Source organism: Stigmatopora argus, chromosome 5 (assembly GCF_051989625.1).
Source record: "Stigmatopora argus isolate UIUO_Sarg chromosome 5, RoL_Sarg_1.0, whole genome shotgun sequence".
In the NCBI taxonomy this organism is placed as follows: Eukaryota; Metazoa; Chordata; class Actinopteri; order Syngnathiformes; family Syngnathidae; genus Stigmatopora; species Stigmatopora argus.
Window position 1 is genome coordinate 7449648 of NC_135391.1, and position 15434 is coordinate 7465081.

Genomic DNA, 15434 nt, shown 5'->3' on the forward strand with positions numbered 1-15434 from the left:
ACACAGACGCTGCCAATGCCGCTTGATTCCCCAAAGTATTTTAATCATACCTTTGGCTAAGGCGACACAGATGGGAAAACAACAAACCAATCTTACACGTTTATGGTCGTTTTTAAGGAGGCCTATTTGAAATCGGGCTCCTTTTATTTTCACCGAGATTTTGAGTTTGGGATGCAAATTCTTTTTGCAACGCCGTGAGTGAAATCGGGGTTTATGGAGTTGGGTTTGACTCGAAAAGTCCATGTCTTTTCTTTTCTAAAACATCATCATGAACATCATACGGCGTTGGAAACAGGAATGGTCACGCTGCTTTGAAATACATCGCCATGCAACACAAGGTAAAGCGTTAACTATGGTTTTTTTCCCCCTTTTTTTATTTGATGCTGTCTGCAGCCCCCTGCCCCAACCAAAAAAAGTCATACAGTCGAGACTGAGTTGTGACAGTTTCAGGATGCGCCTTGAGAAACGATCAAAACTATTAAAATGGGTTTTTAGATCAACACACAGCCTAAGGCATGCTAACTCTGTCCTAACATGCGTCCTCACACAAGAATTCTGCAAAGAGGATTTGAGTTGTGTACTGCAACACTGTAAAACAACCTTTAATCTATTGTTGTATTTGGGGGAAAAAGATGAATTATAGCATTTTTCTTAAATGCATACAACTCTTTGGTAGCCTGCCAAATTGAATCAAATCCTTACCACCTCACCAAATTCAGGAATTGACCACAGATGAACACAAAGTTGGGCAAAGATTGTGATTTTATTTATTTACAAGAATATAAGATTATGTTTAGTTATATTTCAAGGATAACATATCTATTTTTTTATGTCAGCTCCACCTTACTTTGCAGCAAATGAAATGTGGCATTAGTTTGTTGTTGTTACCCATGAGATCATCACATATTTAATTAACGGTGTATAAGAAAGAAGCTCATTGACTTAAATTAATTTCAAAGGACAACTAGCCAAGAAACACAAGAAGACATTTAGAAAAACAGGAATCAGTAACAGTTGTTAATAAAATATATTGTCAAATTTAATTCCCGAACTAACAACTACAGTTGACTAGTCGTCTTGTTAGTCTGCAGTTAGAAATGACTGATGATACATTGCTCCAAAAATGGAAGCTGTCAAGTGAAACCATGGAGAGCGTTATCCAACTTTTTAAAGAAGCTAAATCACCATTTGATGTGCTAAAAAATGTTCGCTGTTCACAGTCAGCCGTGTCGAAAATATGGACCAAGTACAAACTATTTGGAAAGGTTAAAGGCATGGAGGGTGGTCCTAGCCAATGTCCTTTTGACCGTTGGTATGTTCCACTAGCTCGCACTAAGTTCAGATGTCCTTGAGTGGGCCCATAACTCAAAAATCACCTGCCACCCAGGGACACAAAGGACCCGTGATGTCCTGCTCCAGCAGATCTAGGCCACCCTGCAAGAGGACGCTAGGGAGTTTGTAAATGCTTGCTCCGTTTGCAACCAAAACAAGCTGCCCCCAAGAGCCCCACTGGTCTCCTGCATCCTTGCCTCCGGTTCCACATCGTTCTGGAACTTGTCATGGGACTCCCACTATCTGACGGCAACACAACAATCCGATTGTTAACTGTTTTAGTTAAGATATCTCAGTTCATGTCCTGACCTAAACTGCCCTGATGCCAAGGTGACATCAGCAGTAGTCCTCCAAAATGTTTTCCGCCTCCATGGCCTCCCCCTTGATTTGGTCCCAATGAGTCCTCAATTCGCATCTGTATTCTGGAAAGAGTTTTGCAAGTTTTCCATCCGCAGTCCAACTGGCTGACCGAATCAGGAGATGCGGAACGCTCTTTGCTGGGTAGTCTCGGAGAAACCTGCATCCCGACTGCTACTCTGGATTGAATATGCAGGGAAACAAAAGTCAATTTTCAATCTAAATTGAAAATGTCACTGAGCTCATTGCTGTTCCAGGTTCAAACTTGCCGGACTTGATATTAAGAAACAGTTAGCGTAATCCTGTACTTGTGTAGCCTCAAGTGTGTTCGTCAAACAGAAGTTGCCAAGTCTAGACTCACAAGTATGAACTTGTCATACTTTGTATTAAGAAACAGACACTGTGAGCTGTTAAAAATGTAATGATGGTGCAACAAAGTACTAGTTCTGTGTTTGCTTGATCATTCGATATTTGTTTTCCCCTGAAATTAGGCAGAAATCCAGTTTTAAAAGACATCGGTAGACCCTCCCATTTAATAAAATCCTGCCAACTGAGATAAGGTGACAAAAAGTACATCACTATAACTCACACGAACTATCCTACCGTACCATCTAAACATCTTAATAAAACAGTAAATATCCTACAAGTTTTGTTTACTAATACTGAAGTTTTGGGTGGATTGATTTGCATCAAATCATGTTATGACCTTTATGTTCGCGAACTTTGACTTGTCACTACGTTAGATTTGTAACATACAAAAAGGGCTTTTTCCTAATCTTAGCCCATATGTTCACAATAGGGGGAGGGGAGGATAGGATTGGATAAGTAAGAAATATAGGTCAGTCTGAAACAAAGAATGGTTCATGTGTCCCAATTTTAAAATTAAAACCCTGTTCGATCATGACAGAATCATTCAAATGAAAAAAAGAAAAATCAGTGGGAGAAAATTTTCCTAAATTGCGTGACCGAAACAAACGTGGCATTAAAAGAGTGCATTGGCCTCTTCCCATGTACAACATTGCGATTAATTGTAAGTCACGCTGGGACAGGGTTTCAGAAAAGATTTTAGGTTAGGTTAGAACCTTATTTCATTCTGTATTTGGGAAATTTCTTGGTTGCAGTAGCAAGACACACAAGACATTGTAGACCTAGCTAAAAATATATTTTAAATAATTTTAATATAATATATTAATAAAAATAATAATTTTAAATACATTTTATTGCTTGTCCTCATGGAAGAACACTTTCATATATCATATCAAGTATAGGGTTAGGGGTTAGGGGTATCAAGGATTGATTTTTGGATGCTTCCTATATGGGATGCCTTGTTGTTAATACACTAGCCTGTCGTATGTTTTGCCAACTGTGACCGTGTCCTCCTCAGATGTGTTTTATACGAATGAAAGAAAACAGCTTACCACTTGTCTGTGGTGATGCACAAAGTTGATATCTCAGCTGAATTTCCTGAACACACCCACATCGCCATTGTTTTCCTAAGCGCTGTAACAAAGAGCCCCAGCAAAGAGATGTGACACTGTTGAACTAGGGATTTGCTAGGTTTATTTGGAGTCACAACATTTTAATAGGCTTTTGGGTTTACTGATTTATCAATCTACTGTACACTTGTTGATGTAAAGTTTTGTAATAACATTGCTGAGAATGGTAAAAACCTACGATAAGTCCAATGTGCAATTTTAAAACTAAGCCTGAGAGTGCAGGATTTGCCTGCCTTCATGCAAAGTACGGTACTTTGAATACTATAGACAGACTGCACCACAAAGTGCAACGCTTTATTTGAAGGGCCAGTCTCTATATCGTAATTATAGTGCGGTCTTGTGGTAGCCTGGCTTTTTTATCTCTAATTGCCAAAGATGTGGCTGTGCGCGACTCTGTGTTTGTAGTTAAGTTTACACCAAATGGTCAGCCCATATTCCCCAGTTCTTATCGGGACCGTTCATTGCCATTCACGAGAGGATTTAATAACCATGTTGAAGACTATTAATAACAAACTACGTAAACTCGTACATAAATAGAGTATGTATACCGCAACCCTGGACATTGTTCAGTGCGTCGTTGTGGTCAGTGACATGGTTATGTCCTCTCGCAATGTACGATTTTTTTTTTTTTACTTTTTTTGTTTTGGGGTCGGACCATTCTTTTATAGCAAAGGCCTCCACTGGAAAGCACTATATAATTTGGTGATAAAGTTAGGAGCTTGTTTTCCTCAAATTACTGTCTACTAGTAGCAATAGTTTTTGGAATATTCTACAAAGTAAATTGTATATCAGTCGATGTGTCTCTTCTGACAATTCCATTAGTATATGTATATATTATATAGTATATATAATATATTATATATGTATATGTATATATTATATATATGTATAGTCACCATAATAAGAAAATAAACATAAGCAAGTACACGTTAATTTTCAAACAGTACTAACCGAGATTCTTTTAATGTGTATGCAACATACCACAACATGGCTCTTCTCTTATTGGTCGGTCACAAGAACGTAAACAGGAAGACGGTTGTTTGTTGATAATTGTAATGCCAGATGTAGTATAAAAAAAAAATCTAGTGGGCCAGTAAGTAAAGAGCACTTTAAAAAAATGATTGAGACGTGATATCCTAAATTGTCTAGATTAAAAAAAAACATAATGGCAGGTTCCAATGACTAAAATCGAATTAAGATAAATAAAATATACCAGAATATTTGTAAGCATAAAGTTGTTTTTTTAAAACAAGGTACTCTCTGCCTAATATTAAACTAACAAATGCATTTTTTTCTTCTTTTTTTAGGTATTCATGGGACGCTACTACAAAGTCCCCAGAAAATCTATACAAGCATTCTCTACAATCAATTACACTGAATACAAGTTCGGGTTTATTTGATATATACTGACACATACAATGTTACCTCTATCATGGTATTGAAGAAATTGATATCAAGCCACCAGGATATGTTGATTGATTGATGGCTGCATGGAAATTTACCAGTATCAACTTTGCTGTTGGTGATGAAGTCTGAGCAGGCCTAAAATGCCAGAATGCCCATATCCCAGGACAATGCCCTCAGCATCCTTTCACTTCTCAAGGAATGGCTTGGAACTCATGCCGAGAGATCGCCGCACCACAACGATGTCTCCCATCTGGAAACTTGCGTCGGCAAGGTACTTTACCTCCTTCTGTTTTAAAGTAGGACACACAATAGGCTTGTTATTGGAATGAAAATCACTTCCTGAGAATATTAACATTAACCTTCAATGGAAACTTCCAAATGAATACACAATGTAACTGTAAATGTAACATTATATAGATACAGAAGCAAAAGTCCCAAATACATTAATATCCAGATTGTAACGAATCAGCCAGCAGCAATTATGTTGTCCTCATAGTGCCCAGTTTTTCCTAAAAAAAAAAAAGTCCTGGGAATATTAAGCTAAAAAAAAACTGTCATGATTATGGTGTGTGTGAATGTGCTACGGCAGCACACACAATTCTGGCAACACATGAAAGATGAATTACGGCCGAGCCACAAAAAAAAGAATGGACTCACTAACGACTAGAGGATAGGCCGCCAAGACTCAGCCACATGGTCAGCCACTCCTTTGCCCGTCACTGAGGTCGGCCAAAACACGTTCCTGTTATTTGCCTTTGATTCCGTAATCTCCCGCTTTTATCGTTTTAAAGAATCCTTTATGAAACACAAATTGTGTGACATTTGTTGTCCTTGTTTTCCAGGTTTTCACACCATAAAATCGTATATCAGAGTCTTCCTTGTATCTCGAAACAAAAAATGCCTGGGGTTAGATTTATCCCCCCAAAAAACAGACACTTCCAACAAATACAGAAGACATTGAAAATGATTTTCTTTCCTCAAAAATGTTAACGCTAAAGTCACATGTCAATCTGATAAAATGGATAAAACGGGGGTTTATTTTAATCACTTCTTTTATTTTTATTTTTTGGGCAGCCCTGTGACCAGAATGGAGAAACGGAACAAGGGTGCAATAACGTTTACATGAAGAATGAAGACGTGGAGAACTTGTCCCTTTGTCTGTCTGCCATTCAGAAACTAGTCGAATACATAAAGTTCAACTTCATCGAGGATGACTCTGCTTCATCTAGCGACCTATCCTCCGACAATGAAGGCTCGGATGTTGAGGTTCACGCTATTTCAATCCAGAAAAATGAAGGGGACCCATCCGATTTTGGTCTCAGCTTTGGAAACATTCCAATTTTTGGAGATCCCGATGGAAGAAAGAAAGGTGGACCGAGGAGGAGGCGAGACCAGAGTCCCATCATGCACGTGGGATGCATCTGGGTGACCGAAGTAAGAAAGGGAAGCCCGGCAGCCTGCTGTGGCAAAATCAAATTAAGAGATGAACTCTTATCACTGAATGGACAGCTCATGGTGGGCGTGGATGTTAGTGGAGCCAGGTAAGGCTATTAAAAACAGCATTGAAAGTCAACAAAGTTCAATGTGAAAATTTTAGGTTGTGTTCTTCAGTTACCTTGTTCTGCTTGCTTCAAATTTTTGAGTTCCCAAGGATAACTCTGGTCTACAATGTATTTGCAGTTATTTGGCGGATCAGTGCTGGAATGGAGGCTATATTTACCTTGTCCTGTTGCGGAGAGTGAAGCGAAAAGCTCCTCTCCCTCCCCACGGCTGTCCGAGTTCGCCCATCGGTTACGACGGCTGCGGCGAGCAGCCGCCGTGTTTTCCACCCGCCGACTCCTTTGACAGTCCTGTGACGTCCAAACGTACACGCAAACTTGGTGTCATTTCACGGTCACCCTGCAAAAGAGATGCCAACAGCGATACGGACTCTGAATTTCAGAGTTATTGTAGTGACATTAGCTCTGGCTTTGCCGATGGAATCTGCCCCGCCAAGGAAAAAACGGAGGATATCTTCTCCACGCGGATGCCTGCGGAGGAAGGCCACGGCACCTTGCCTCATGCCAAATTTACGCACCACCATCGCCGCAACGGAGGAACCGCGACGCTGCCTATAAGGAGTCACAGTCAAGTGTTGGAAAGCAAAAAGGATTCTTTCTGCAGCACGCTTCCCAATCAAGTAAGTTGCACATTTTTATCATTGTAGTATGATGTTATAGTATGTACATTTTCAATTCAATTTTGTATTTTTTTTTTACTAAAACATTGCGTGTGAATGTGTTCTAGTTGGAAGCAGATTGGAGATAATATCTTTGCTTTCTATTTTTTAGGGTTAGTTGCTAGTGTGCAAATTCAGTTTATACATAAAATACTTCCAAACTCAGTTCACACATTTTAAAATGAGCAAGTCCACTTTATAATTCATACGTGGACATTTATTAAGCACGTTCATTGTTCCAAAATCAAACTAAATTTATTGTTTGCTTCTTTTGCTGAGGTCCTTTTATTTAGCATTTTTTGTGAATGCCACAATAGTGGCAACATTTATAAGTAACATTAAGGCTAGTTAGTGTTGTTACCGTAATTACTCGAATATAACACGCAGGTTTTTGCAAAATAATTAATTCCAATAGTTGGGGGTGCGTGTTATAATCAAAAACTAATTTTTTTTTTTTTTTTTTTTTTTTTTTTTTTTTTTTTTTGTCTTGTTACATGGCCCTTAGCCTGGTGCTTTTTCTTGCCAAATAAATTGAATTGAAATTGAATTGAATAAAATAAATTACAAATTTTCGATCGAAAAAAGCATTGTCAAACTCACTTTGACGCACGGATTTTACGTCATCTCGTAGAGCTGACGCACGGATTTTACGTCATCTCGTGAAGCCGACGCACGGATTTTACGTCATCTCGTAAAGCCGAGACCACCACTGCCCCCCTCTAGCCTCGTACCCGTCTCAGTTCACCCTCTCTCAGTTCAGTGTTATAATCAATAACTAAAATAAATTACAAATTTTCGATCGAAAAAAGCATTGTCAAACTCACTTTGACGCACGGATTTTACGTCATCTCGTAAAGCCAATCGGATGATGTGTTGTGGGAGGAAGAGGAAGTGGATGAAGGAAGCGTGGACGTTGATAGGATTCTCAACGAAGAGATGTATGAGAGGACAGACAAAGAGAGAGAGGAACTTTTCATTTGAAGGATTCTAATGAATAAATTTGTTTGAACAAAACAATCGTGAAACGAAGAAAAAAAGGTAAGATTTCTGATTTTCGTCAGCGGGAAATTTTAGGTGCGCACTATATTCGAGTACTGCGTTTTTCCAGATTTTTTTGGCCCAAAGTTATACCTGCGTGTTATTTTCGAGTGCGCGTTATATTCGAGTAATTACGGTAGTTAGTTAAAAATAAAAATTAATGAAAATACAACTAGGCAAATAGAATAGTGGCCTTTTGTTGCTTTTACATGGTATGTATTTTGCTAGCTGCGGATGTAAAAAGATTATAGACTGGCGAATAGTGGTTGAAAATGTGGGTCAGAGACAGACAGATGGTGTATTAACCCATATTACAAGGATTTTAAATGTAAATCCATGTCACATGCGCTTATAATGGAAAGTTGTCAAATATTTATGAATCTGTAGGCTGATAACAAGCCATGTCGATAGTACAATAAGATTTGTACGTTGAAAAAAAATGTTGCTGGTGATCACCCTTTTCCACCTGAGTAGCATAATCTCATTTTTACAAATAGTTTCTCGTTTCAATTTATTGACACTCAGTTGTAAATCACTCCAGTGAAGGTTGAAGATTGTAACTTCATGCAGAAGAAGAACAGAAATATTGAGCTTTTTATTAATTATAATAACATTCGTTTATTGCACTGTGGGGAAATTGAGCACATCATTGGATTGGGGAAAAAAGGCAAATGTATAGGTTTATTACTTTGATTGAAAAAAATCTAGTTTAAAAGTTTGAGAGCTGCCATTTCAATGAGTGCAACGTTACAAAATTGCCATGTCATTGTTAACTGAACTCTTAATCACACTGGCAATCGTGGTATTTTCATCCACTATACTGTACAGTATGTTGTGATTGGCTAGCACACGAGGATCGGTCATGGATTATAGCTTTTACAGAATTAGAAGGATTTGTGCCATCTGTCACGTGTGATGTAATGCATCTCTACCTTGAAGTAAATCCAATGCTAAGTCCATTATCCTATAGTTTTCAAAAATTCTTGTATACTGCTCATGATAAAATATTACACAAAACAAATTATTGCAAGTTTTTCTACTTCTATCTACAGTTGGAGTGAGAACCTCCTGGGTAACTACCGATACTTTGCAATACGTACAAACAAGGCTTACGATAACGATTATCTCAAGACGACAATTATCGAAGTACCGTTTTAGTTGTTGTAATTCTTATTGTATTTTTTTTCCTGTGCTGTCAAATCTGCTCAAGAAAGAGAATTTGATTTTCTGTTTTTTTTTCTCCTTTCCTAAAGTCAAAGGATGGCTGCCACATCTGGAAAATGCACCTGGTTAAAGGTCAAGAGGGTTTAGGCATACAGATAACTGGGGGGCGCGGATCCAAACGCTCCCCCCACGGGATTAACATCACTCATATTGAGGAGGGAGGAACCATTCACAGGTTTGCTTTTTCATTGCCTGGTCTCAAGGTTTTTTTTCCCCCTTTTTCTTTTGGCTGGGCACAAAGATTATTAAAAGATTGCTTTTAATTTATAAAAACAACATTTTCAAAGCCACCAAGAGTTCAATCAAAATTGGAATTGATGTGTATATTTTAACTACTAACTAACTTTAAACTGGCAGGAGGTCGTCTGTAACGCACTGCATTTTCTTACTAAATTTGCTTTTTATTTATTGAATATTTTACCTGTTAGAGTTTTGTGAAGGAGAAATGTTGCTTTTACTCATTATTTTCAGGATTCAGGTTTGCAGTGCTACTACTACTTCTATTTCCATTAATAAAACTAATGATAATACTAATAAGTCATCGTCATAATAACAATACTCCATTTTATTTCAAGGCACTTTGCATTTAATTGAAAAATTAAAACTCCAAGCTTAAAAACAAAAATGAAAAATCTTAAAAAGTTTGCTCATCTTAAATTGGACAAAATAGCACAATTTACAAAGGAGATTTAAAACAAACAAATACTTTGACTAATCATACAAAACACAGCTATTGCAGTAATTAAAGAGCGCTTCCTCAGTTCTAATGCGCTTCTATTTTACCCAACAAAGATGCATTTCATATTCATATTGTTTTAGTTGAAGCAATATCAGATTCATGCACAGCTTTTTATATTTCTGTCAAATATATATTTTCCGACAGAAATAATATACAGTTACTTATGGATTACTGAGAATTTCAGTTGTTTTTCAACTGCATTATTATGTAGTCTTGTAATCATTTGTTTCTTTTGTGTTTCTTGTAACATAAATTTACATGAATTTGAACGTGTTTTATAGGGATGGTCGTCTTCAAGCTGGAGATGAGTTGCTTATGATTAATGGTCAGTCGCTAGTGGGTCTTACTCATCAAGAGGCTGTTTGTATCCTCCGCACTTCCACTGGTCTTGTCCAGCTCGTCGTTGCCAGCCGGGTAACACACTCAATCAATAGGATTATTGATTATGATGTAACTATATAGCATATGTAAATATATATACAGTAATCCCTCGATTATCGCGGTTAATGTAGACCAGACATGGCCGCGATAAACGAAAAACCACAAAGTAGGGTCACCCCTATTTAAAATAAATAAATAAAATTATTATTATTATTTTTTTTACACTTCAGTGCCGAGTCCTAGTAGCAAGCGGAGGACAAGGGAGCGGCTTCCGCTTGCGAGTTTCAGCTTTGATTTTCACATTTTTATGAATTTACACAAATGTAATTAAAAAAAAACATTCCCCCAGAAAAAAATCAGCGATGTAGTGAAGCCACAATATTCGAGGGATTACTGTATGTATATATATGCGTGTGTGTATATATATATGATTTTTTTTAAATGAAAAGTAATAAATATTCTTCTTTCCCAAGCAGGAAGAATCTGATGTAGGTTTCCAACAGCATCCATCCACGAGTTTGCCCGATCTGGTTAGCATCTCCAACTCATTTTGACCACCTTGTCAGATTTGTCTGTACATATATGTTCCAAGTAATATGATTCAGATATTTTAAGTGTTAGAATTTCAAAATAGTATAATGGTCTTTTTTTGCAGTAATCTTGGATTTGAGTAAATAAAATACAACATTATGTAGTATTTACAACTTGCTGTGTCTAGTGGTTGGTTTTAACTAACTAAATTTGGGTTAGTCATTCAACCGCAAAAGCTTGGCTGCGCATTTGTTGTGCAATTGTTGTATAATACTATAGTTGGGGTATTCATTTAGCTTAGGAATTGGGTCAAAACCCAGTTGGGGTTTACCCAAGTTGTATTCAGTGTCCTTTTGACCCAATATTTTGGTCAATATGAACCCCCTTTAACCAAGGCGCTATATGGTATGTGTGAATAAAATAGCTTTGCTTTACATAAGTATGAGTAGTGTTCCCCAAATTACCAATATCCTCTGCAAAAAATTAGGTCTCTTATACGGTATATTTATATTTACAGTGTATATATATTCCACAACATGGTTGTGAGGAGCTAAAATAAAACAATGGAATGTCATGGCCAAGTAAATTGCTAGTGTTCACCAAGTGCTTCTGGAATTTAGGCCACAACAACAACAAAACTATGAAAACTAGGAGCAACCATTTCTATTATTGTTTGCTAACAGTTGACTAACCTGGAGAAACTAGAGGACACGTGCCAAAAAGAGGCCGTCAGAGGATCGAGTTGCAGTCTTGCACCCACAAAGCTTTGCAGTCAATCCCAGAGTGAGTAATATTGCAAACCCACGTGAAATGTGTAGTCTTGCCCTCAGATAGCAAAATTCCAAAAGTAAAATCCCTAAAAGTCATCATTCTGCATATATACTAGAACATTTATGAACACATTTATAACATGTAATTGCCATCTTTCTATTCGTTGCGGTTGTAGGTGGCAGCTCCCGTTTGGAGTCGGTTGGTGAAGATGATGAGCTCTTTCTGGAGAACGGTGTGAGCCGTTGCGATGTCACACACAAGGCCTCAAAGCCAGGCAGACGTAAACACTCCTTACCGCAACAGCTGGATACTGCTGGAGATAGACAGGTATTATGACTCGCAATATTCTTTACTAACCAAAAGTCACAAATCCTTTTAACGTAGAGTAAAAATTATGTCCAACAATCCATTTGAAAATAGCAAAGCTTAATTCTCATGTCCTGAAGAGGTGTTGTGGATAGTAATTTTCAATTGAAGGATCCAGGGTTCAAATCTTTAGGCAAAATACTTCAGCCAATTTGCCTGTGTGAAAGTAGCGTGAAAATGATTGGTTATTCGTGGTCAAAACGGTGTAAATTGGTTGCCTCACTTCTGTCAGACTGCCTCAGGGCAGCGATAGCGCGTGTGCGGTCTTTTGGTCGCCGGTCTTTTGGTCGCCCAAGACCGGCGACCAAAAGACCGGCGACAAAACAAGGTAAAACAACACGGCCTACGCATCAATAAAAGCCAACAATGGCCCTGAGCAGTTTCACTGAGGGGATGTGTGAGTGTATAAGAGTTTGTATGTACATGAGTTGTCCCCTTAGGAAGGGACGTCAGTCAGGGTCTTAACAAGTTCTCCAACAAAACACAAAAGTACAGGAAATTTGGACCTTTTCTTTAGCCTAATAATTAAGTATGACTAAATAATAATTCACAGTTTGTATTTAGGAAATTTGAGCAACGATTTAAAATGGTAATTATCAATAACCTTCCGGGCGACCAAAAGGCCGGCGACCAAACGACCGAGTACCGCGATAGCGTGGTGCTGTGTGCAATAGTTTCTTACCAACATCTAGCGTAGAAAAAATTGCAATGTGAAGCGTCTGAGTGTCCAGTATAAATCCAATTATCATTATTGTCAAATCACAGTATCCCTATTAGGATTCAACATAAACTAAAACACATTTAAAGTGTCAACTCAAACCATATTATACTTCTCAGCCTATGACGCAGAGTTGAGGACTCTCGTGGCTAGATTATGTTAATGAAAGATGAAAAAAAGAAATAAACAAATGGGAAGAAACAGCAAGCTCCCATCATTAATTCATAGAAATCCACATTTTGCAAATGACTTCTTGAATACAAAATGGGGTTTACTAATTAAAAAGTACAGAAAATAATGGCATGTTTGTTGGAAATGATTTGGAATGTTAGCTGAAAGGTTATTATGGCTGTATTTATTATTTCATTAGATTGTCGCATCCCTTTACCTTTCAGGAATATCAGATCATTAAGAAATCAGCACGTTCGTTAAGCACCGTTCAAGTGGAATCACCATGGCGACTGGCACAACCATCAATTATCTCCAGCATAGTACTAATGAAAGGCCAGGGGAAGGTGGGTGCACTCGTCATGCGAGCTGGAATAAAGCCTGTAAAATATACACGGAAATGTGTGTGGCATTTTTGTTCACTGCTTCAAAGTTTTGCTAAACATCTGATTTTAATTTTCTCTTTACATTCATCATCAAAATCTCTCAGGGCCTAGGATTCAGTATTGTTGGTGGTCAGGATTCAGCTCGTGGTCAAATGGGAATTTTTGTCAAGACTATTTTCTCTCATGGCGCTGCAGCTGCTGACGGTCGCCTAAAAGAGGGTAACCTTTCTTTTTTTTTTTCTCTCATAACAGAAACTGAATACGATACAGAAATGCAATTTGACCCCAACTTTTTCTGCACAGGAGATGAGATTTTAGAGGTAAATGGAGAGTCTCTCCAAGGACTGACACACCAACAAGCCATCCAGGCTTTCAAGGTTCGATCACGCACCGCATTAAATCATAATGTAAAACTGATATATTATGCAGAATCCACTGAAATGGATATGGACATATTTATGACCACGTTTAAAACTTCACTGTTCGTGTCCAATTTCAGCACGGCTGAAAGACTACATGAATTTGAAGCAAACTTTTTTTGGGTGGGTCAATGTCTTTCCATGACAGCATTCTCATGTAAAGGGTTGTTTTTTTGAAGTTGCGCATTTTCAATGTGACAGGACGTTCCTTAAGGTAGTTGACATTCCTCGAATTCAGCGGTAGTCAAAATTTCATTGCTCTCACCTGTAAAATGGAGTAATCCCTCGATTATCGCGGTTAATGCAGACCAAAAATGGCCGCGATAAACGGAAAACCGCAAAGTAGGCTCACCCCTATTTAAAAAAATATATATATATTTTTTTCTTTAGTGCGGAGGACAGAGGAGTGGCCTCTGCTTGCGAGTTTCAGTGTGGATTTTCACATTTTTATGAACTTACAAAAAAAATTAATTTAAAAAACTATTTCCCCCAGAAAAAAATCCACAATGTAGTGAAGCCGCAATATTCGAGGGATTACTGTAAAGGATGCCTGTTTTCTCTTCCTTCTGTAGCAACTGAAAAAAGGCGTTGTGACTCTGACAATTCGAACTCGCCTTCGGAGCCCCAGTCTTACACCCTGTGCAACCCCAAGTGTGCGTAGCCGATCCAGCTCACCCAACTCTAACACCAGTGAGGGAACACCGGTTCCCTTTGGAGCTGAAGAGACTGATAGCCAGAGGAGTTCTGGTCCTGGTCCAAAAGACTGCATCATTATGGAGGTCACACTTGATAAAGGTTCTTCCATATATCTTTTTCTTTTATTCGGCCAGGTGCTGCAACCTTACAAGATGTGTCAGTTAAGTCAGTGGTACCCTACCACCAGTCCGAACCACCTAGTGCCGGTCCATCAGAGTAAAAAATATGAACGTTTTCAATCTCGCCCTCCTAGTTGAAATGAGAAAAGTTGTTATAATAATAATTGCTATTATGCTTTTTTTGCCGTCGTGGGTGTCATTTGTGGACTGACCCCACCCCCACACAATTTAGTCTTAAGTTATCGCCCTCCCCATTAGCCGATCCGCGAGAAAATAGAAAGAGCTTTACCGGTCCGCGGTGAGAAAATGGTTGGGGACCGCTGAGTTAAGTGACAGATTTATGTCACTAAAGATGTATGAAAACTACAAAGGGCAAATTTAGACTTTGTTTAGTCGTCAGTAGAACTTTTAAGGTTTCTCCATTGGGTTTTTCATGTATTGTAAACATTAGATGGAAACAAACATATTAAGCACCAGGTACCGACTTAACATCAGTTGGATTAGAAACTCTTCTTTGATTGTCTATTTTACTTAAATAAGAAATGTTAATGGACATGAGCTAAGGTGTTCAAAAGATCAGAATCACATATGAAAATGAAGCGATAACGGAACTAAAGATAGAAGTAGTATGGATGTACCTTTTTGAGACCTATAAAATATATATATATACGTATAATAATTCTTTTTTTTTTAGAGCCTGGTGTTGGCCTGGGGATTGGAGTTTGTTTTCTTACCCCAGAAAACTCTGCTCCTGGCATCTACATCCATAGTCTAGCACTGGGATCTGTTGCCAAAATGGATGGCCGGTTGAGGTAAAGGCATTTGTGTACTTTTACAAAATAATCAAGAGGGAAATCTGGTTACTTACTTGAATGTCACACGTATGCTTTCTCACATTTAAGCCGGGGGGATCAGATATTGGAGGTGGATTCCGTCAGTCTTCGTTTCGCTGCCCTCAGTGAAGCCTACGCCATTCTCAGTGAATGCGGCCCTGGACCCGTCAGTCTCATCATCAGTCGGCACCCTAATCCTAAAGTAAGTCTCCTTTCTTCTTTTATTGACAAACTC

General features: G+C 38.3%; 1 protein-coding gene across 1 annotated transcript in view; it reads left to right on the forward strand.

Moving 5' to 3' along the window:
• Window positions 1-15434, forward strand: part of pdzd2 (PDZ domain containing 2) — a 23407-nt gene continuing 7973 nt past the window's right edge. The window contains exons 1-15 of the mRNA XM_077600743.1: window positions 1-338; window positions 4493-4863; window positions 5667-6133; window positions 6273-6771; window positions 9102-9247; window positions 10093-10225; window positions 10669-10722; window positions 11407-11506; window positions 11670-11821; window positions 12974-13093; window positions 13237-13351; window positions 13436-13509; window positions 14124-14346; window positions 15061-15178; window positions 15269-15401. Coding sequence (XP_077456869.1) covers window positions 4741-4863; window positions 5667-6133; window positions 6273-6771; window positions 9102-9247; window positions 10093-10225; window positions 10669-10722; window positions 11407-11506; window positions 11670-11821; window positions 12974-13093; window positions 13237-13351; window positions 13436-13509; window positions 14124-14346; window positions 15061-15178; window positions 15269-15401 — 2457 coding nt within the window. The 5' untranslated portion in view covers window positions 1-338; window positions 4493-4740. The remainder of the gene's footprint in view (window positions 339-4492; window positions 4864-5666; window positions 6134-6272; window positions 6772-9101; window positions 9248-10092; window positions 10226-10668; window positions 10723-11406; window positions 11507-11669; window positions 11822-12973; window positions 13094-13236; window positions 13352-13435; window positions 13510-14123; window positions 14347-15060; window positions 15179-15268; window positions 15402-15434) is intronic.